The sequence below is a fragment of the Argopecten irradians genome, chromosome 11, assembly GCF_041381155.1.
Source record: "Argopecten irradians isolate NY chromosome 11, Ai_NY, whole genome shotgun sequence".
Lineage (NCBI taxonomy): Eukaryota > Metazoa > Mollusca > Bivalvia > Pectinida > Pectinidae > Argopecten > Argopecten irradians.
In genome coordinates this window covers 26,660,564-26,682,664 of record NC_091144.1, presented here as the reverse complement: position 1 = coordinate 26,682,664, position 22,101 = coordinate 26,660,564, and the positions used below count along the sequence as shown (strand labels likewise).

Genomic DNA, 22,101 nt, shown 5'->3' with positions numbered 1-22,101 from the left:
AACACTCAACAATCTGAACAACTGATATATATATATGTATATATATGATGTCAATAATTTCAGTAAATTGATAAAGTTAATCATAAAACAATATTTACAGAGATACATAAACTTGACATAACTCAAAATCAAATATATAAACAAACACTTTGAGATTTCTCTCTCTCAAACAAGTACTATGGATTGAGATTTTAATTTTAAATTGCAATCTCAAAAACATAATACATGTAAAACAAAAATTATGATCCCAAATGAAAAATGATATTAATGTGTATATATATCTATCACAGAAATTAGGAGACAATATGAAAAATAATGTCATTTTCATTCTGAAATTTTAACTTAAATATATGAGATCCACTCATTGAAGATTCATTGTAATTTTGAACCAGAGAAATAATTTAGAATTCTCTTAAACATTCCTAAAAACATGGGAGATAATCCATGTCCACCTTCCTTAACTTTCAACAGATATTTCTACATTAGGGGAGGTAATTTCTCCACTAGAAATAGAAACCATTTACATTGGTGAATAGATGGATACTGGTATGATATTTTTACCGACATGTCTGTTCATTAGAGGTATTATAGAGAATATTAAGACAATAAATCAGTTCAATTGTATAAAGAACAAGGTTTTGAACACTGAAAAGTCAATCTGATAAAAATGCTTTGTTCCGTAGAGGATATCTGACAATGTCTCGACATTAAGGGTCACTTTCTGATGTAGTTTGTACTCACTGTGCCTCATTTCAAATGCATTTACTGGTAGCTTAAGTATATATTACTGAAAACAACATTTTATTTAATCACAACGTGCATAAACGTGTAGCTATATGTTGTGCTGTCTGGGCAAAATGACTATAGACACAAAAATTATCCTGACAGCTTTTACAAACTATTTTGTCGACTCCCTGTCAAGATATTTGAAGATAATAATCTGATTGGTCAATTTGAAAGTTCATCAGAGCTTGACCCCATATGACTTGTTTTCAGATCCTCTATGAAACAGAGTAAGAATATGGATCTAGATTTTAATTAATTGATGTAATCACAGAACACAGGGGCAAGTTTTCATTTAATAGTAATAGCTAGGTGTAAAGGACCAAAAGATTGCATTGTGGTCAATGTTATTGCATCATCCATAAATTTGCTTACCCCTGTATTTGTGATTAGTTTAAATATATTATGTCTCAAAATTCATACTGATTGAAAATTACAACAGCGCTTTGATTCCCCCTTAACACCTCAAATATCAATATTTGAGCTAAAATCAAAATCTTTAACTTTATCATGAAGACAAATTTACCTATCTCTGACCTAAAATTTTAGTACATATGTAAAATTATCATATTAAGCTAGATAAAACACCAAGAAAATGAATGGTCAGACAAGGTTTCCTCCAACTGCTGGCAGCAAGATGATCAGGAAACTTAAATTGAAGTATAAATTTCTGATAAAGAGTGCCATTCCGCATTACTAATAGTTCAAGAGATTCAACTAATGATTAAACAGTCAGCTGCATATATACAAAGTTTCAAGCTAAATGGGTTCAACTGGATATTAAACAAAACGTAAATCGTATTGCTGATGGAGTGCATCATGTAAACATTGAAGTGCATTCAGTTGGTAATTATTGAAGTATGAATACCAATTGGACGGTGGCAAATTTAATGAAGCAAGCTATAGTGCTTCATGTTGATTTTCTGATGTCTAGTTGGCATTCATACTCCCAAAATTGCTAAGAGAATGCAGTTCAATGCTTATATATAAATTTGATATCAATCTTATGATAAAATTCAAAGAGATTTTGCATCTACAATGTATGATATAAACAATTCATTGTCGTTAGGAATGGAACAGCCATTTGAACAGTCATTTCTGTGGTCACTGGCATGACAATTAAACATATGGCAGTTCTTGTACTGGTGAATGCCAACTGCGTTTAGTATGGTTATACAGTAGGGATAGTGAAAATGTTAATTTATTTAAATGTCTAACAGAAATGTAAACAATGCCATGAGTAGATTGTATGCTACGAGATCTGTCAATGCACATTTGCAAATTACCTGGTATGCATAGATAAATTACAATACACATGAAAAAAACTGCATTTATCATAAGTTCAGAAATGTAAAAAATGTAACCCAAGTGTATGTGAATACATGTAAGCAGAAGAGTAAATCAAAATTTAAATCTGGTATTTAATATTAATTTGCATATCAAAGAGTTACATACCCTTGTGTTGATTGTGACATCATCAATTTGTGCGTGCTGCGTAATATTTTTTCTGAGAAAATGATGAACTTTGTAATTTTCCATTGCAAACTAATGACATTAAAAAACTGAAATCTGCAAAAAGTGCACATTGCTCTGAGACAATTAAAGCTGAGCATGGAAAGGTTTGAATAAAGAGTAACATTATTTACCCATTTGAACAGAGCTGAATTGGGTGACTGAAGCAAGACAAAGGGTCGATCATTGATTTAGACAACCACAGTTGTTATGACAAGAATGAATGGCAGAAGTTGAGGTATACATTGTATTGCAATTATTGAAAAATTACTATAGTGTATACTTATGCATATTTTTCCAGATCTGATTTGACTTATAATAATAATATAATTCAATATCACATATAAATTACAGATAAAAATAAATGATGGCACTATTTGTATTACAGTATAACTTGTCTAAACCTGATGTCATCAGGACCACATATCTGGCCAGAATAGACAGATTTCCAGATTATACAGGTTTTAATAACTATAATTAAAAAAAAAATATTATACGATTATGCTGGAATAGATTATAGGAATTTGGATTAGACAAGGGTCAGCTTGGGCAGGTTACACTGTAAATGGAAAGTAATATTATAGCTCATGATTGAAAAACATTACATGTATATGTAAATCTGTATACCGGGTAATAATTATAATATGATTGAAACATAACAAAGTCAAATAGACATCACTAGAACATACCAGAGTACTACTTCCATATCATTTTATATTCAGGGACACATCAGATAATATTTTGTGACTTTGTACTAATGATATGATTAGACATGATAAATACTGTAAACCACCTTTCTTTCGCTGCTACTAGATTTAGCGATCTCCATTTCAAAACAAGTTTAGCATTTGCAGATTTAAAGTTGAATGGGAATTCCTATCAATATAAATGATGAAGATGTTACCAGGGTATTTTGCAGAGACAAAATTTAGCAAAACTTGGGTTGTAAAATTCATGGAAGTAAATCGCATGTGAAAGAAAGTTGGTTTACAGAAAGACGATGTTATACATTTTTGATTAACACACTCAAGCTGAACACTTCAGGCAACATTTTTTAAATTAAAAATTCAATGATATTAACTGACATTAATTTCCTGATATTTGTAAATATACATGATATTGGCTTGTAATCACTTAAATCAAACATAATATGTATTCATTAAACTCCGGTAATATATAAACATTTGTAACAACATGATATAGACTTCTAACATATTTCTTTAAATATGACTGACATAATTTATTCTACTTTATCAAGATCAACCTTCACCTATGTGAAAGAAGAAAGTCCATTGTATGGGCTATCCTGTTCACATATTTCTATATCTAAATCTCATTCTACAATAAATATTACCGCATATATTCAATATATGTTAATAATATATGTCAACTTAAGCTAAATATCCTAAATAATTAACATGTCTTAAAATTAACTAAACTCATAAACTAAAACATCAACAACAATAACAATATATTTACTATAGGTAATAAAACTAAAACCTTGTCCCTTTCCACCATTAAAATTAGTCATTTATATTAATTAATGGAATGCAGCACTTTCAAACATACAGTATATAATTTGCACAAACATAAATACTACACTTTGAACTATAAAAGGAGTCAACCAATGTTATTTCCCCATTTATTGTACCATGCGGTTTGGGTTTTATTAGTTTAACATCCTATTAACAACCAGGGTCATGTAAGGAGGTACCAGGTTTGCTGGTGGAGGAAAGCCAGAGTACCTGGAGAAAAACTACCAACCAGTGGTCAGTACACCTGCCCCACTTGAGATTCAAACTCGTGACCCAGTGGTGGAGGGATTGTGGTAATATGTTGAGATATCTTACCCACTCGACCACCGCGACCCCTAAAACCATCTGTTAAAAAGTGTTCACTGATTTCATTTTCTATTACGGTTAATAATGCATTTACAGACTGCATATCATTCTGACATATAGAAGTTAATCGTAACTGCAAAAATACATTTAACTCATAGACCCCTGAAAATTCATAATGAACTGCCCTAACCTTTGAATTAGAGGAGTTTAAATGTGTTTTCAGGGGTGAATGAGTTTTTGGAAAATAAATCATCCAAAATTCTAAGCAATTTCAAATATCCAAGTATCTTCTATTCTGTCCTTGCAGGTAGGTATCGATTGTGACATTATGTGTTTGTGAGCGTTACATCATACAATCAGAGAAAACAATGTAGGTTTTGCTCATAAATTAACAACTTCATAATAAATACCTTTCTGCAAGGAAATAACTCTGTAATATACAAAGATGGAACACTGTATAAAATGGAATTGTCATTGTGCAGAAATTTCCATTTGTTTTACCTCGAGGTATATGTCACTGTAAATATAGCTAAAAACACTATGCCAAAATTATTTCTGCTACAAAATACATGTAATTTTAAAGCTCTTAGCCATAACAGAGAGCCTCCACTAAAATGTCATGTAATAATAGTTGTACATGTATATTTGTCAAAAATCTTGCATTATCTGGACAAACATTCTCTCACATAATATAAACTGTATTCGGTCCAATAAGCGACCCATCCCTATAAATGCCCCTCCTCCTTTTTGGGGGCCACAATTTCAGTTAAACTGACTTAAATACAAACAGACACTATGAAAACTGTGAAGATACATGTATTTCAATTTGATTCTGTTGTAAATTCATTAATAGCCTACTAGGTGCAATGATTGTGTGAAATGTAGCCGACGTTTTCACTGCTCCTTAACCGCCCGCCGCCCGGAGTGTCTATTCCCTCGCTGTTAATAGGATGTTAATCTAATAAACCAAACCAAATTATTGGGTCGCTCACCTGGTTTGTAATGCCAAGTAATGTTCTGAATACAGGTTCATTGTTTCTTTTCTGAAGGAATTTTAATATTAACCTCTAAATCCCCTATTGGGCCCCACCCCTCCCGCCCCCAGGGGGTCAGAGCCAAAATTTATACAAGTTCTGTTCCCCTTCCCCCAAGGATGTTTATGGCCAAATTTGGTCACAATCCAAGCAAAACTCTAGGACAAGAAGTGATTTATAGGATTTACCTCTATTTCCCCTATTGGGCCTCACCCGTCCTGCCCTTGAGGGGGCCAGAGTCAAAATTTATACAAGTTCTGTTCCCCTTCCTCCAATGATGTTTGTGGAAAATTTGGTTACAATCCATGCAGAACTCTATGACTAGTAGGGATTTAAAGGATTTACCTCTATTTCCCCTATTGGACCCCGCCCCTCCTGCCCCCGGGGGGGTCAGAGCCAAAATTTATACAAGTTCTGTTCCCCTTCCCCAAAGGATGCTTGTGGCCAAATTTGGTTACATTCCATTCAGAACTCTATGACTAGTAGCGATTTAAAGGATTTACCTCTATTTCCCCTATTGGGCCCCGCCCCTCCTGCCCCCGGGGGACCAGAGTCAAAATTTACACAAGTTCTGTTCCCCTTTCCCCAAGGATCTTTGTGGCCGAATTTGGTTACAATTCATGTAGAGCTCTAGGACAGTAGCGATTTAAAGGATTTACCTCTATTTCCCCTATTGGGCCCCGCCCCTCCTGCCCCCAGGGGACCAGAGCCAAAATTTATATAAGGTCTGTTCCCCCTCCCCCAAGGATGTTTGTGGCCAAATTTGGTTACATTCCATTCAGAACTCTATGACTAGTAGCGATTTAAAAGATTTACCTCTATTACCCCTATTGGGCCCCACCCCTCCTGCCCCCGGGGGGGTTAGAGCCAAAATTTATACAAGTTCTGTTCCCCTTCCCCCAAGGATGTTTGTGGCCAAATTTGGTTACATTCCATTCAGAACTCTATGACTAGTAGCGATTTAAAGGATTTACCTCTATTTCCCCTATTGGGCCCCGCCCCTCCTGCCCCCGGGGGACCAGAGCCAAAATTTACACAAGTTCTGTTCCCCTTTCCCCAAGGATGTTTGTGGCCAAATTTGGTTACAATTCATGTAGAACTCTATGACTAGTAGCGATTTAAAGGATTTACCTCTATTTCCCCTATTGGGCCCCGCCCCTCCTGCCCCCAGGGGACCAGAGCCAAAATTTAAACAAGTTCTGTTCCCCTTCCCCAAAGGATGTTTGTGGCCAAATTTGGTTACATTCCATTCAAAGCTCTATGACGAGAAGCGATTTAAAGGATTTACTTTTATTACCCCTATTGGGCCCCGCCCCTCCTGCCCCCGGGGGGGTTAGAGCCAAAATTTATACAAGTTCTATTCCCCCTCCCCCAAGGATGTTTGTGGCCAAATTTAGTTACATTCCATTCAGAACTCTATGACTAGTAGCGATTTATAGGATTTACCTCTATTTCCCCTATTGGGCCCCGCCCCTCCTGCCCCCAGGGGACCAGAGCCAAAATTTACACAAGTTCTGTTCCCCTTCCCCAAAGGATGTTTGTGGCCAAATTTGGTTACAATTCATGTAGAACTCTATGACTAAAAGCGATTAAAAGGATTTACCTCTATTTCCCCTATTGGGCCCCGCCCCTCCTGCCCCCGGGGGACCAGAGCCAAAATTTATACAAGTTCTGTTTCCCTTCCCCAAAGGATGTTTGTGGCCAAATTTGGTTACATTCCATTCAGAGCTCTATGACAAGTAGCGATTTAAAGGATTTACCTCTATTACCCCTATTGGGCCCCGCCCCTCCTGCCCCCGGGGGGTCAGAGCCAAAATTTATACAAGTTCTGTTCCCCCTCCCCCAAGGATGTTTGTGGCCAAATTTGGTTACAATCCATGCAGAACTCTATGACTAGTAGCGATTTAAAGGAAATGTTGACGGACGGACGGACGGACGACGGACGGACGGACGGACGGACGGACGGACGGGACGACGGACGCTGCGCCATGACATAAGCTCACCGGCCCTTCGGGCCAGGTGAGCTAATAAACCAAACCAAATTATTGGGTTTAATCTGGTATACAAGTATATTTCTACATATCAATTTACTTGTTGCAGATTTTGCCTAATATGACCAATGTTGTCATAAATCAAAGAATAAAACAACTGGAACTGTAAGTCAATTGCTTACTACAATACCCCTGCTTACCTTCATTTAATACCAGGATAACCAAATGACAATTATGATGTGTTATTTTTGAAAATAGGACAAATTTCCACCAATCATCCAAGCAGAAATTAAATTTATGTTCATTTTGATGTTTTACTTGGTATTATATAATCTATAATTTGCATAGAAAATTTGAACTGTCTTGACAAACTTTAAATTATGAATGAAGAACATACAGTTAACTTCACCATTACTATAGTGTATTGCCTTTAGTTGACAGATTCTAAAATTTTTCTAATATACCTACTAATTCAGGTCAAAATAATCTTTTTTTTTACAATTTCATAATCTATATTCTGGTGTTTGTTAAAGTGACAATTGAGACTTTTAATTGGTATCTCCTGGGGTATATCTTGCATCAAACCATTAAAAGACGCAATGACTTTTTAAGACCTTTGAAAAAGTCTGTAACAACTCACAAATCAATTTAACACACACAAAAAAAACAATATAAAGTACATGTATTGTAAATATTCTTACCTTGCATATAAAAAAAAAAACACTGGCAAGACAAAAATATCTAAAACTTCACATATTTGTGAGCAAAGACCTTAGAAAAAAGGCAGTAGAGAAGTAAACGTCAAACTCAACCTTCCAAGGATACTTTTCCCAGATGGCTGTCATTTTGTCGAAGACAGTGACCTTGACATTGTTTGCAAACAATCTTTTTAGCACTGTCAATTCCATGAGTACATATATCTTCTGTGACTTTGTTTTCAACTAATCTTTTTAGCACTGTCAATTCCATGAATACATATATCTTCTGTGACTTTGTTTTCAACTAAACTCCAGTCTTTAATTTTGGAACACTTCCTCTTGAATGGCAAGTTTTTCTTCCAGGTACTTGATTCGGTCCCCAAGGACTTGTATGGCAATTTTTTTGTTGGCTAAGGCTTCAGTTCTATCATGTAACTGTAAATTTTAACACAATCACTGATCAGTAATGCAGAAATTTCAAGATATTTGAGATATCATGGATAAGTCCCACCTTCTAGTAATTGTGAGATCACAAAAATCTCGTCAAATGTGACATCAGAATTACCGAAAGGTGGGACTAATTGAAAGTAAATTGTACTAAATACTTTCATTTTTTTCTACACAATTTAAAAGATTTTGTTTAAGAAAATATATCAAGGTGAATACACAATTAAGTTTTTTTTCAATCTCACATTTGGTAATTATCAATTAAACATACATCAGACAAACATAATGAAACACAAATGAATTAAGCATGTACCAAAATATTCTCCCCTCTCCCGACACTCCCCTAGCTATTTGTAACAGTTAAATATTCTCCCCTCTCCCGACACTCCCCTAGCTATTTGTAACAGTTAATTATTCTCCCCTCTCCCGACACACCCTAGCTATTTGTAACAGTTAAATATTCTCCCCTCTCCCGACACTCCCCTAGCTATTTGTAACAGTTAAATATTCTCCCCTCTCCCGACACTCCCCTAGCTATTTGTAACGTTAATATTCTCCCTCTCCGACAGTTAAATATTCTCCCCTCTCCCGACACACCCCTAGCTATTTGTAACAGTTAAATATTCTCCCCTCTCCCGACACTCCCCTAGCTATTTGTAACAGTTAAATATTCTCCCCTCTCCCGACACTCCCCTAGCTATTTGTAACAGTTAAATATTCTCCCCTCTCCCGACACTCCCCTAGCTATTTGTAACAGTTAAATATTCTCCCCTCTCCCGACACTCCCCTAGCTATTTGTAACAGTTAAATATTCTCCCCTCTCCCGACACTCCCCTAGCTATTTGTAACAGTTTAAATATTCTCCCCTCTCCTGACATTCCCCTAGCTATTTGTAACAGTTAAATATTCCCCCTCTCCCGACACTCTCCTAGCTATTTGTAACAGTTAAATATTCTCCCCTCTCCCGACACTCCCCTAGCTATTTGTAACAGTTAAATATTCTCCCCTCTCCCGACACTCCCCTAGCTATTTGTAACAGTTAAATATTCTCCCCTCTCCCGACATCCCCTAGCTATTTGTAACAGTTAAATATTCTCCCCTCTCCCGACACTCCCCTAGCTATTTGTAACAGTTAAATATTCTCCCCTCTCCCGACACTCCCCTAGCTATTTGTAACAGTTAAATATTCTCCCCTCTCCCGACACTCCCCTAGCTATTTGTAACAGTTAAATATTCTCCCCTCTCCCGACACTCCCCTAGCTATTTGTAACAGTTAAATATTCTCCCCTCTCCCGACACTCCCCTAGCTATTTGTAACAGTTAAATATTCTCCCCTCTCCCGACACTCCCTAGCTATTTGTAACAGTTAAATATTCTCCCCTCTCCCGACACTCCCCTAGCTATTTGTAACAGTTAAATATTCTCCCCTCTCCCGACACTCCCCTAGCTATTTGTAACAGTTAATATTCTCCCCTCTCCCGACATTCCCCTAGCTATTTGTAACAGTTAAATATTCTCCCCTCTCCCGACACTCCCCTAGCTATTTGTAACAGTTAAATATTCTCCCCCTCTCCCGACATCCCCTAGCTATTTGTAACAGTTAAATATTCTCCCCTCTCCCGACACTCCCCTAGCTATTTGTAACAGTTAAATATTCTCCCCTCTCCCGACACTCCCCTAGCTATTTGTAACAGTTAAATATTCTCCCCTCTCCCGACACTCCCCTAGCTATTTGTAACAGTTAAATATTCTCCCCTCTCCCGACACTCCCCTAGCTATTTGTAACAGTTAAATATTCTCCCCTCCCGACACTCCCTAGCTATTTGTAACAGTAATATTCTCCCCCTCTCCCGACACTCCCCCTAGCTATTTGTAACAGTTAAATATTCTCCCCTCTCCCGACACTCCCCTAGCTATTTGTAACAGTTAAATATTCTCCCCTCTCCCGACACTCCCCTAGCTATTTGTAACAGTTAAATATTCTCCCCTCTCCCGACACTCCCCTAGCTATTTGTAACAGTTAAATATTCTCCCCTCTCCCGACACTCCCCTAGCTATTTGTAACAGTTAAAATATTCTCCCCTCTCCCGACACTCCCCTAGCTATTTGTAACAGTTAAATATTCTCCCCTCTCCCGACACTCCCCTAGCTATTTGTAACAGTTAAATATTCTCCCCTCTCCCGACACTCCCCTAGCTATTTGTAACAGTTAAATATTCTCCCCTCTCCCGACACTCCCCTAGCTATTTGTAACAGTTAAATATTCTCCCCTCTCCCGACACTCCCCTAGCTATTTGTAACAGTTAAATATTCTCCCCTCTCCCGACACTCCCCTAGCTATTTGTAACAGTTAAATATTCTCCCCTCTCCCGACACTCCCCTAGCTATTTGTAACAGTTAAATATTCTCCCCTCTCCCGACACTCCCCTAGCTATTTGTAACAGTTAATTATTCTCCCCTCTCCCGACACACCCTAGCTATTTGTAACAGTTAAATATTCTCCCCTCTCCCGACACTCCCCTAGCTATTTGTAACAGTTAAATATTCTCCCCTCTCCCGACACTCCCCTAGCTATTTGTAACAGTTAAATATTCTCCCCTCTCCCGACACTCCCCTAGCTATTTGTAACAGTTAAATATTCTCCCCTCTCCCGACACTCCCCTAGCTATTTGTAACAGTTAAATATTCTCCCCTCTCCCGACACTCCCCTAGCTATTTGTAACAGTTAAATATTCTCCCCTCTCCCGACACTCCCCTAGCTATTTGTAACAGTTAAGTACCATGGTTCTGCTGTGGCCTATTGGTAGACCATTAAAACTTCCTAATTCAAAATGTCTGCTTCTCAGGACTTATTTGCTGATATATACAAATTCCACCAAATAATGCCTCACCCCAACAATTAGTGCCCCTCCCCTTTTCATGGCCTCAAATTCATTCACCTAATTTGGATTTATAGATATAAATGTAAACTAAAAATAAGTGCAATATTGCAATAGGTCTGGATTTTTAACCATTTTGCACTTCCTCAATTTCCTATGTACTTATTGGGTTGGACATGTTAAATAAGGAAAGATTAATTTACAGATGTATATAAATAATATAATTTATGCATTATAAATTAATATAGCATACTATTTCTGTGAGAGCGAGGACGAGATCCCTGTCTGTAATGGGGGGTACCCCAGCGGGGAGTGTATTACATGTCCCGTTACTGTCAGGATCCTGTTCTCGACCGTGGTCTCTTTTCAGGGAAGCTGTGTAGTCCTCTGTTAACATCATAAAGGTAAAATATCAAACTTTACATCAATTGTGAAACAAGCTATACAGCTTACTTAAATCACTTTTGATGAACTGGATGTAATCGCACAAGATGTGTTACAGTTGGAGGAAACCGGTATGCTTGATTGGGCATGTGACTGTGACCGTGAATAGGTAAGACAAACACTACCTTGATCTGAGCAATATTATGAAACACTTTATGCAACATCAAATACGTCATTTCACATAACAGAAATTAATTTGATTAAGTATCATCACCATACTTATGATAGTAAGAGTAGTTGTAAATCATTTTAACTGAAATTTGTGAAACATAAATTACTGGTACTGTAAACTAGATGAAAAATAGTATCAAGCCTCTAACCATTTCTTTGCTATAATAGACAACTTTTCGAGAACCGCATGTGACTTTCCATTTTGTATTGTGTATGCTGCAATATTTGCTACATCAATGAATAGTTGCATGTGTGTTTGCAAGCAATAGGTGTGGCTACATCCTGCTTGGTGATCGGGCAATATTTAAAGACATTATGAAGGATAGTGCAGATATTACGTTGCACACCAGGACAAGGTATTACACATATTTGAAACTTCAATAACAAAATTCTGCCATTTTAGTCATTAAACAAGTAAATATCACTGTATTTTTCTATTGTTCCTATTAATCTAGTTAAGAACATGCCCTACCATCATTTAGCATCTGTATGAAGCGTTTAACAATAGTTTTGGCTTTCGTAACACGAGAGGGTCCGGATGCTGAGGTAGCGATGTCGGATATGTGGAGCATGAGGGCTTTACTCTTGGATAACTGCTCCTCAAAGGCCATGTGGTAGGCGTCGGCTGTCATATAGGCTTCATCCCGTCGCCTCAGGTACATCTCATTCTGGTGGAGAAATTTAAAATGAATATATAAAATATGAATACTGTATAATAAAAAATTATATATTTATATTTACATTTTCACTGCAGCCCCACTATGTAACCTTACCAAACGCAGTTTGCAGTCATATAGACAATGAACATAAAGCGTTTATTATGACATCATTATCATTGTGACGTCACAGTTGTCGTACCAGCAATCACGGAGGACGGCTGTTCAAATGGCTGTTCCATCAACGACGATAACGAATGATTATTTAATCATAGATGCAAAATTCCTTGGGATTTCATCATAAAATTGTAACCGAATGTAAATATAAGCATTGAACCTCTTTCAGTTTGCGTTCATAGCCAACATGAATGCCAACTGAACAGAGGCAAATTCAACATAAGCGCTAGCGCGCTTCATTGCCTTTTTCCAGTTTGCATTCATATTGGCTATGAATGCCAAATGAAAGACGTTCAATGCTTAAATGTACATTGTAAATTGTGTAATCAAATCAAATAAAAAATTAAGTCTTTATAACTATATCTCATTTTGGTGAAGAGATTTAAAATGAATATATGAGATATGAATACTGTATGATCAAGTCAAATAAAAAAATAAGTCTTTGTAGCCATTTATATCAATCTTATTGAGATATGCATCTAATTCAATATAAATATGTCCCAACTTTATTAAATGATAATTTATTTTTGTACTTTTAACAGTAATTTTTTTAATCATGCAGTTTTATAGTAAAAGTCTAATAACAATGTATCACTGATAAATACATAAACAGCCTGACTACATGTATATTACATTCAGATTTTTTCTCTCAATTTATGGGATGCAAGCTCAAATCCCATGTGAGAATATTGCCTGGTACTGCTCTAGTAGTTTTTCTCCAAGTACTCTGGTTTCCCCCCATTCCCCCAACAAACCACACATGTCCTTAAGTAACCAAACTTAATCAATTTCTTTATGACTTACAAAAGGGATAAGATAAAGAAACTATTCCATATCATATAATACAGCCAATCAAAGACAGACATGCATGACACAATGAGGAAAGAAAGAGAGCTACCTTCTCATTACTCTTGATGATCTCTCTACGTAGATGAGCGGCAGCCATGGCACATCCACATGGTTCCGGTTCATTGCCCCGACATTTACAAGCACCAAGCACCGCTAGCTGTTAAGAATGAAATAGGTTGTTACAATTTTTTTTCTTTTTATGTAATTCATGTACGGTTACAGTTGTATTACCAATTTAATAAGATGTATAATGTGGAAATAAACATGCAGCAAAATACTACACTGTAAACTACTTCACAAATTGCATTTTAACAAGGTACACATTTTTGTGTAATTTCACAAGAACCAGAGAGAGCTCAACAACTCAAAGTAGTGCGAATTAAAAGGTTTCACAAATAATTGCATAAATGAAATTACAAAATGAAAATATACTGCACTTATTTAACAGTCCTTGATCGTGAATTAACATATTTACAAATATGTTGCAATTAACAAAGACACAAAAAATAGTATACACAAGAGTAAAGTGGTTTTCAGTTATTAATTGTCAAGATACGTTAGATCTACTTCAACAGTCATAAATAAATGGGATGCACCAAATAAGGAAATCATTTCAAAATATTACAGTAATATGATCAATCAGTAGAGATGAAAATTTATGATTTATAACTTCTGTCATTTAATATCTTACTGGTGTAATGGATTTGGATAATTTAGTCTAAGTAAGACTGATTTATGGAGAACAAATCTTTCTCCCTTTACTGCTTATCACAGTACAGCCAGATTTTAACGTTGTCATGACATCAGCCATAGTCAAATACTGAACACAACTATCTACCAGTATATAACATAAAGGCCAAAATGTCAATATACTGGTAATGTATAGCCAAACACACTCAGTTTATCATGTCAAGATGAAATGTGAATTGTATTAAATATGTACTTCTGATTCAGGAAAGAACTTTCACACAGTGCTGTTAAGATCTTAGGTGTTTTTATTTTTTATGGTTAACTTCAAGTATGGACCAGGTACAAAATGTCTTTATTTCCTAAATGGCATACTTCATGCAGAGTTACGGTATGTTTTGCAAATAAAGCATGTCTTTGTATTACAGTTTTACGTACCAAGTACTTTAGCATTGAAGAGTGATTTGGAATTACAGAATACCTTGGAAATTTTGCATGCTTCAAAATTAAAGCATGTCTTGAAATTATATCATGTCTTGGAATTAAGCATGATCAAAAATGTAGTAACATATTCAGATTTAAAGCATGTTTCAAAAGTATAGCATGTCTTAGAATTAGAGCATGCCATAGAAAAATAGCAAGTCTCTTGATCATAGCATGTCTTGTGCATGCAGTAACAGCATGTCACAAGGCTACAGCTGGTCTCAAGGTTACAGCATGCCTCAAGGTTACAGCATGCCTCAAAGTGTCCGCATGCTTCAGAATAGAAGCAAGTCTCAGTATCTAAGCATGCCAAGGACCATGGTAGCATGCTTCATGCTGCATGCTTAACAAAGAGATATTCATACCTCTGGTGACCCTTGACCTTCACAATGATCTTTGACCTTTACCTCTGCAGACGTGTATTGGCTGTACTCCTGATCATCAGAAGATGAACTTTTTGATTTTGAATATTTTCCCCTTTCCTGGACATCTAACAAGGCAATGAGTTCGTCTCGCTCCCGACAAAGACCTGAGCCAATCATAATGTTATATGTTTGTGCCAAAAAATATACTTGAGTCAATTTAACATATTTAAAGAAAGTCATGTACAAATACAATAATTACATTAAATACAACAATTTAAGATATTTTCCCAGCAAAGATGTGTGATGGAGAAAACTTCCCATTTGTATTTTTGCAGACTTATGATAGAAATTATCTGAGAACAGAAGACAGAGATTCCAATTGATGTAACACTGTTCCATCAACTTACTAGCTCAAATGTTAACAGGATAAAAGTCGTCAGGGGTGTCAACCAAAAAAATTTTGTAACATGGTCTGACACATGTGTACTTACTTAGATTCTGTGACCGAGCAGCTTTTAACTCTGCTGTTTTTTGTTCTAACTCTACTGTTAAAGCAACATTGTCCCTGCACACACTGAAATGACAAGCAAATTTGTGGAATTTCCATCCCCCGCTTTCAAGACATATTGTAGGTAAACATTATTGAGGTTGGGTTTAACCTTGGTTATGCCGTGGCAATCAAACTTGGCCAAGCCCTTAAGGCATTTGACCTTGTTACCAAGTTTGAAGAAAATCGGTTAATATCTATTAGAGTTATAGCAGGGAAATTGTTTATATTGCTCACTATTAATAGATCAATTTCAAAAATGCCTGACATAAATAATGTAGCAGGGTACAGGCCAAACAGTTGACAGACTAAAAACAGTTCAGAGACCAAGTGGCGATCATTATTAATATCTAAGGACTAAATCTGATCTAAAGAAATTTCTTTGTAATGTGGATATTATTTAAAATCTGCACATCTAAATAAACTTGCCTGTCAAATCGCACTGCCCACATCTGTTGGCTGTCCTCCAAACTGCTTCCCTGTTTGTCTAGTTCAAAGTGGAGCTTGTTCACCTCCTAAGAACAAAGATTTGTACCATATTCATAAATGTTGAATTACATTCAATGAAAACCAATTCATCATGAGTTTAACCACTTTGACAAGATGAATATTTTGGTCATCCTCAATACTCCAGGGGTTATTATTACTTTTGTTATATCCACCCCTGGACTATGCCACAACAAAGCTGAAGGCTCTGTATGTGAAAACAAATTAGCAGCAGGTAATTTGGTCCTTTGATCTACATCAATAGAATTGAATAACAGTACATTGTATGACTTTGAAGATGAGCGTCACTCTAAGTAAACTTCAAAGAAATTCTCTGCAGTCTGTGATCGGTAAGTTTTTCTCTCCTGAACTGCCATCTGTTTTATTATGATATACATGAAGTCCAAGAGTGGATATAATGAGAGTGATAATAACCCCTGAAGTATCAAGGACGGCATGGTATATATTTGTTTATACATCTGTTCTGTTTGCATCATGCATGTCCAATTATATTTCAAGGGATACTGATATTGAATTAGCTTTGAAAAACATTTTTACCATGACCATGCAACCTTTTATGTTTTTTGTAACATACAAACCTGCTCTAGGGAATGGCTGTACTTTTTGGACTTCTGATCTTGTTCTTCAACTTCTGAAACCTGTAAAAAAAAAAAAGAAAACAAACAAAGTTTATTTTTTCTGTGAACTTAGCCAAATTAGAATCTGCAATATGTATAATGTATATAAATATGATATGAGAATTGTACCTATTTATAACATAATGTCCCTTACAATCAATCCATGCTGTGATATACAGTGTTCTCCCTTAAGGATTTTTTCCTGCTGGTCCTAAGGACCGGCTGATCCTAAAAGTTACTGGTCCTGACTGAAAGTTAGTGGTCTTTACAAAGTTACAATTCATCCTTGTAGATTATATATTAATTACTAGCAAAGTTATAGGTTTACTAACAAAAGACTCTATACATGTATCTGCATATCCGGATTAGTATCGTCGGCTCTCAACAAAGTTGACTGAAAACCAGAATATTACAAAAATTTGTTTTGTACAATTTGAACTTCGACTTTCTACAATTGGACTGCCATTTTTGCTTTGTATATTTTCTGTCTGTACCAAAAGTCGCCGGTCAATGGACCAGCTACATGGTAAAAATTGTCTGCCCACCTATAAAGTTGCCGGTCACGGGCAGACAGACAGGCGTTAATTTCAAACGCTGGTGATATATACTGGCATCATGCTACAGATTTTAAAGTAAATAGTTTTTCTTTAACAGTCATAAAACAACGAAAACTTTGATGCTGCATACCATTTCCATGTATATATCAACATAAATCAAGATTTTCAAACACATTTTCATGTGATCCTAAATTTACATTAAGATTGTTAATGTTCCCTGTTATTACTCTGCAAACTTAATTTTCACTATATGTACACATTGAAATTTGTGTAACCTTAATTATGACATTAAAATACTCAAGTTATTTACTTTAACATGCACTGTATACAGCTGAAATACACAATATAATATTTAAAGTCATATAAATCAAACCAACAGGAAACTGTCCTTTTGTTATAAATGATTCTGTTATGAAATTTCAGCATAGTTACAGCATGAATTCAGTATGATTACAGCACGAAAATGCAGCACAAATACAGCATGGATGAAGCATGCTGCTAAATTTCTTCCACCATATATTATTACCACTGTAGCAACCGCATAGTGCAGCATGTTTCAATTATGCAAATTAGGCTGCAATCATGCTGCAAACCATACTGTGATCATGCTGCAGAACAGCTTGGCTGCAGTATGGTGGTAAATTGGTAAGGGTTAAATCCTATAAAAATATTTATAGATTCCATTTGTTTTTTTTCTTCAGCAAATATGAAAAAAACCCATTAAAGATCAAAACTGTCCTTAAAGAATGATTTGATGGACATAATGTACATCCAACATATGGAGATTGATTATCATATGACGATGTCAGCTTGTATCAACTATATGTACATCATTGATATGTTCAAGCATGTTTAAATTGATGTATGAAACTAAAATTACCTGTGTTTTTAAGATAGCAATAGCTTGATATTTTGCCTCCAGTCGTTTATGATAAATTTCTAAATCAATCTTCAATTCTTCAACTTCCTAGAATAAAAAATAAAGATCTGTATTATTTTCATTTTCAGATAGAAACATGATCAAAAATAAAAGACAAAACTAGAAGTTAATTCATTTTTTTTTTAATTGAACTAAGTGTTATGGTAAGCATTGTTATCATTGTAATATTGCACAAGCTCATTATTCCAGGTGTTAAGAATCTTCATAATCATCATCATCATCATCATCATCATTATCATCATCATCATCATCATCATCATATTCATTATCTCTTTTCTTACCTGCTCTGCTTCTATCAGCTTTTTCTCTATTGCATCTCTGCTTAGACTTCTTTGAAGTTTTGCTGAAAAAAAATTTGTAAAACAATTACATTCATTGTTTATAATTAGGTGTAAGTGGCATTGATTTATGGAACTTGTCTAGATGAGTTTTGGGTTTTGGACTCATGATTTTCCTGTGGGACCCACAATTATGAGGTAGAGTCTACATCAAAACATTGATATTGTGATTGAAAAAACAGTAATTGTTATTAAAGAAAACATAGTAGCCAGGCTCGTTTATAATCCCTCATCACCTTTGGGAGTCAGTATGCTTGAATAGCACAATTGGTATACCGAGTCTCTATCTTGCTGTGTTATGTATTCAAAGACAAGTTTGCAATTGGCTGCTATTCATGTATACATTTCTGTTTTTTTTAAAAATAGGGCTACCGCTGTTGTGATCGTCTACAAATCAGATATAAGTAGCAAACTATTATTGCTGCATTTTTCAAAACACTAAATTTAGTATAAATTAATGCAAATATAACATAGCTATTGTGCTAAGTCTTGTTACAGTCTGTTTCTACGAACTGATATATGGGAGAAATGCAAGTTGCATGTGCTTTATATAATTACTGGTTCTGCGGCTCATAGTTGTTCACTTGAGTTTGTTTTAAAGTGATGTATTGGGAACAATACACTCAAACAGCAATTACGAGTGAGTAATTTTGACAACTGAAAGATAAGAATATAAAATGCAGATATTAATATTTGCCAATTTGGTCATCACCACTTTGGACATATACATCTATCTACAACTACATCTACCTAATAATCGATCCGTCACCTACTTCATCATATTGAAGATCATGTCGATATTGTTGAAGGTGTGGCTATGAACAGGGGAAGAGAAGAAAATAATTGAATTAGAGATGAAAGACGAGTTTTGAAGGAGTCAAGCGACTTTGAGATTACAAGATCTGGCAGAAGAGAGTTCCAGTCTTGGATAGTGCGGGGAAAGAAAGAGTGTTTGCGAGAATCAGTTTTTCAGTAATGTATTTGGTATGCAAGTGTATGAGGGTGTCTGGTAGGGCGTAACTGTGAGGTCAAGTATTGGTCTTTTTTAAAAGCCACAATGCCGTTAGCGATTTTGAAATGCATAGTAAGCCGTGCTTTTTTTCTAGTAGCCGATAAGCTAGGCCTCTCTAGGTGTTCAAGCATGTCACTAACACTCGAGGTGTTATGGAATCGGTTAGTGACATATCGAGCAGCTCTGCGTTGGACCATTTCTAACTTATTAATGTCTCCCTTCTGGTATGGGTCCCACACTGTACAAGCAATTACAAGTATGGAACGTATGTACTAAAGATTTGTATGCTTGTTCTTTGATCTTTTTTTAATTAATTTTTAGATTTCGTCTAATAAAGCCAAGGGTCTTATTGGCTGTGCAGGTGATGTTACTGATTGTGGGAGTCCCAATTTAAGTCATGTTGGATTGTTACGCCCAGATATTTTGCCTTACTATATTTTGACCATGAAGATGATAATTATGTTTGATTGAAGGTTTAGTCTTGGTAATCGAAAGAACATCCATACATGCCATATTTTTCTAGGGGTGGAGAGGGAGATTGATAACCATTTTAAGGGATTTTGGTCTCAAAAGAGGGAGGTATACGTGCGACATATATGAATAAATTAAATATCTGCTTTTTTATGATGAAATTCTGCATTCATATTGAATTTTACAGAAATAAAGGAATGTGTGGTTTTGCAAAAGTAGTCACATCCCTATATACACCCAGTTCTTGAGCAGTTTTATTGTTCAAATTATTAGACTGGGCTTTTTTACAAGCACTAAATTTAAAAAAAAACCAGAATCGTTACAGTAGTATTCAAAATGTAATTTAATCTGAGAGAGAAAAAAAGTAAATTTCTTTTTAATTTTATCTATTTAAATTCAGTTACTACTGATAATTTTTTATTATTAATATATTTTTTTTCTAAAAATAAATTCACACAGAAATTCTAAAAAAATAATACTTTTTCCATTTTTAAAAACGTGGTTATTAGGAAATCCGGAAATTCTATAAAATCTCGATCATCTATTACCCAAAATGGCGGCCATTACAATTGCAAAGTTTGTGACATCCATCAAATACAGATAGGCCTTTTTAACATTAAAAACGTGAGTAAATCATTCACAGTTGTAAGCAGTATTTGTTTTGTTTAGCTGTAGCCTAGTCATAAAATTTATTGAAAGGCCAGCTGATCGTTTTCTAGGCGGCCGATCCTGATCGGCTGCTTCACTTCAGTTTACGTAATACACAGACGTGAGTGAAAGTGACACCACAAGCCAAGGTGGAAATAGCCCAAGGCTGCTAATTAGGGCCACTTGGGTGTTGGTCAGGGGGTCAGGGAGTGGTTACTCTCGTGCTAAAATTAACCTAGCATGTACACAAATGTGGCAACAAAAATAAAAGAGGGGTTTATAGAAATCGGGAATTTAGACTCTCCTGCCGGGAGACAATAAAAGGCTTTAAAATATGGGAGGTTTTGTCTCACGCCGGGAGGTATGACATGTATGAACATCACATTTCTGGGGGTGGAATTCCATTTTCCACCTTTTCCCCAGTCAGCTAGTTTATCTAGATCATTTTGGAGTGTTTCTGAATCTTTACTGATTTTTAATCTCTGGCTGCTTACTTTTTGAATGGCCTTCAGGAAGAAACATTTGTGACGAGGAGTCTAAAGATATGCATCTCTGTCTTATATTTGACAGGTCTTTCGCAAAAAGTCGCTTTTGCTGCTTAAGCGATGTTCCATATGGGACATCAGCAAATGTTGGGAAATTATCTTCACTCCCATTTTCACTTATACCATCAGATTCTATTGAAGATTGACTATGCGTTCTTGACTTTTTGGGAAATATCAGACGTGATTTACTCTGAACCGGTGGGTGCAAATCTTCACAATAGAAATCGTCAGGTAAATATTTCTCTGTCTTTTTTAGTGTTTTTCCCACTTTCCAATTTCTTAATATTTTTGGAAGGGCTCCAGGTCTCAACCCTTCACCAAGGCCCAAATCACCATTTTCTGGGTTATTATCTTCTGAACTTCTCGCATCAAGTGACATGTCGATGTCAAAACACAGCAATAACACACACTTTCATTTGTAAACAACGTTGAGCAGATCAAAATAGTGGCAGTCGTGGAAGACCGAACAACACCCATAAACAGGAACAAATTACGCAGAATATAGTTCAATAAAAAGAGACATTTTAAACTCATATTGTTGACTTCCCATAGATAATACAAATATAAAATTGTTTTGATTGATGCATTTATTAATTTTATAGATACTTAAAGACTTTTGATTGTAACAATTAAAATGCGTAGTGATATATTCCAAAAATTTCGTGTAAACAGTCAAGGATATTCTAGTTAACATATAGTAAAATATATTATCCGGAAATTTAATTTGATTAGGTTTATTTGTTTCTCTTGCTTTAAAGTTTTGTTTTACAATATTTTTTTTGTAACAACATAATTTATTGATAATTTCTCATATGCCTGCGTTCTCATGAAAACATAGTAATCACTAACGGCGCATATATAGTTTCAATATTTAGACACTGTAAAAATCTTCATCATTTGTG

General features: G+C 35.6%; 1 protein-coding gene across 2 annotated transcripts; it reads right to left on the bottom strand.

Moving 5' to 3' along the window:
• Positions 1 to 5,123: 5,123 nt before the first annotated feature.
• LOC138335139 (coiled-coil domain-containing protein 125-like) lies at positions 5,124 to 21,654 on the bottom strand. 2 transcript variants are annotated; one of them, XM_069284077.1, is made up of 11 exons: positions 21,149 to 21,654; positions 18,467 to 18,528; positions 18,126 to 18,212; positions 16,650 to 16,709; positions 15,994 to 16,079; positions 15,509 to 15,591; positions 15,018 to 15,181; positions 13,532 to 13,639; positions 12,273 to 12,468; positions 11,439 to 11,572; positions 5,124 to 8,294 (listed from the first exon to the last, which is right to left on the bottom strand). In XM_069284077.1, the coding sequence occupies exons 1-11, from the start codon at positions 21,576 to 21,578 to the stop codon at positions 8,178 to 8,180; spliced, it is 1,527 nt and encodes a 508-aa protein (XP_069140178.1). In that variant the 5' UTR covers positions 21,579 to 21,654; the 3' UTR covers positions 5,124 to 8,177. The 2 variants fall into 2 exon arrangements, with proteins under 2 accessions (XP_069140178.1, XP_069140179.1); XM_069284078.1 differs by having other exon boundaries at positions 15,060 to 15,181.
• Positions 21,655 to 22,101: the final 447 nt, after the last annotated feature.

What these genes read in the sequence shown, in the direction of transcription:
- LOC138335139 (XM_069284077.1), bottom strand. Translation starts at nt 21,578, where the DNA reads ATGTCACTTGATGCGAGAAGTTCAGAAGATAATAACCCAGAAAATGGT. An exon ending in AAGGTCAAGGGTCACCAGAG is followed by an intron (nt 13,640 to 15,017) that starts GTATGAATATCT and finishes CATTCTTAACAG; the next exon opens with CTAGCGGTGCTTGGTGCTTG. An exon ending in TCATCAAGAGTAATGAGAAG is followed by an intron (nt 12,469 to 13,531) that starts GTAGCTCTCTTT and finishes TTTCTCCACCAG; the next exon opens with AATGAGATGTACCTGAGGCG.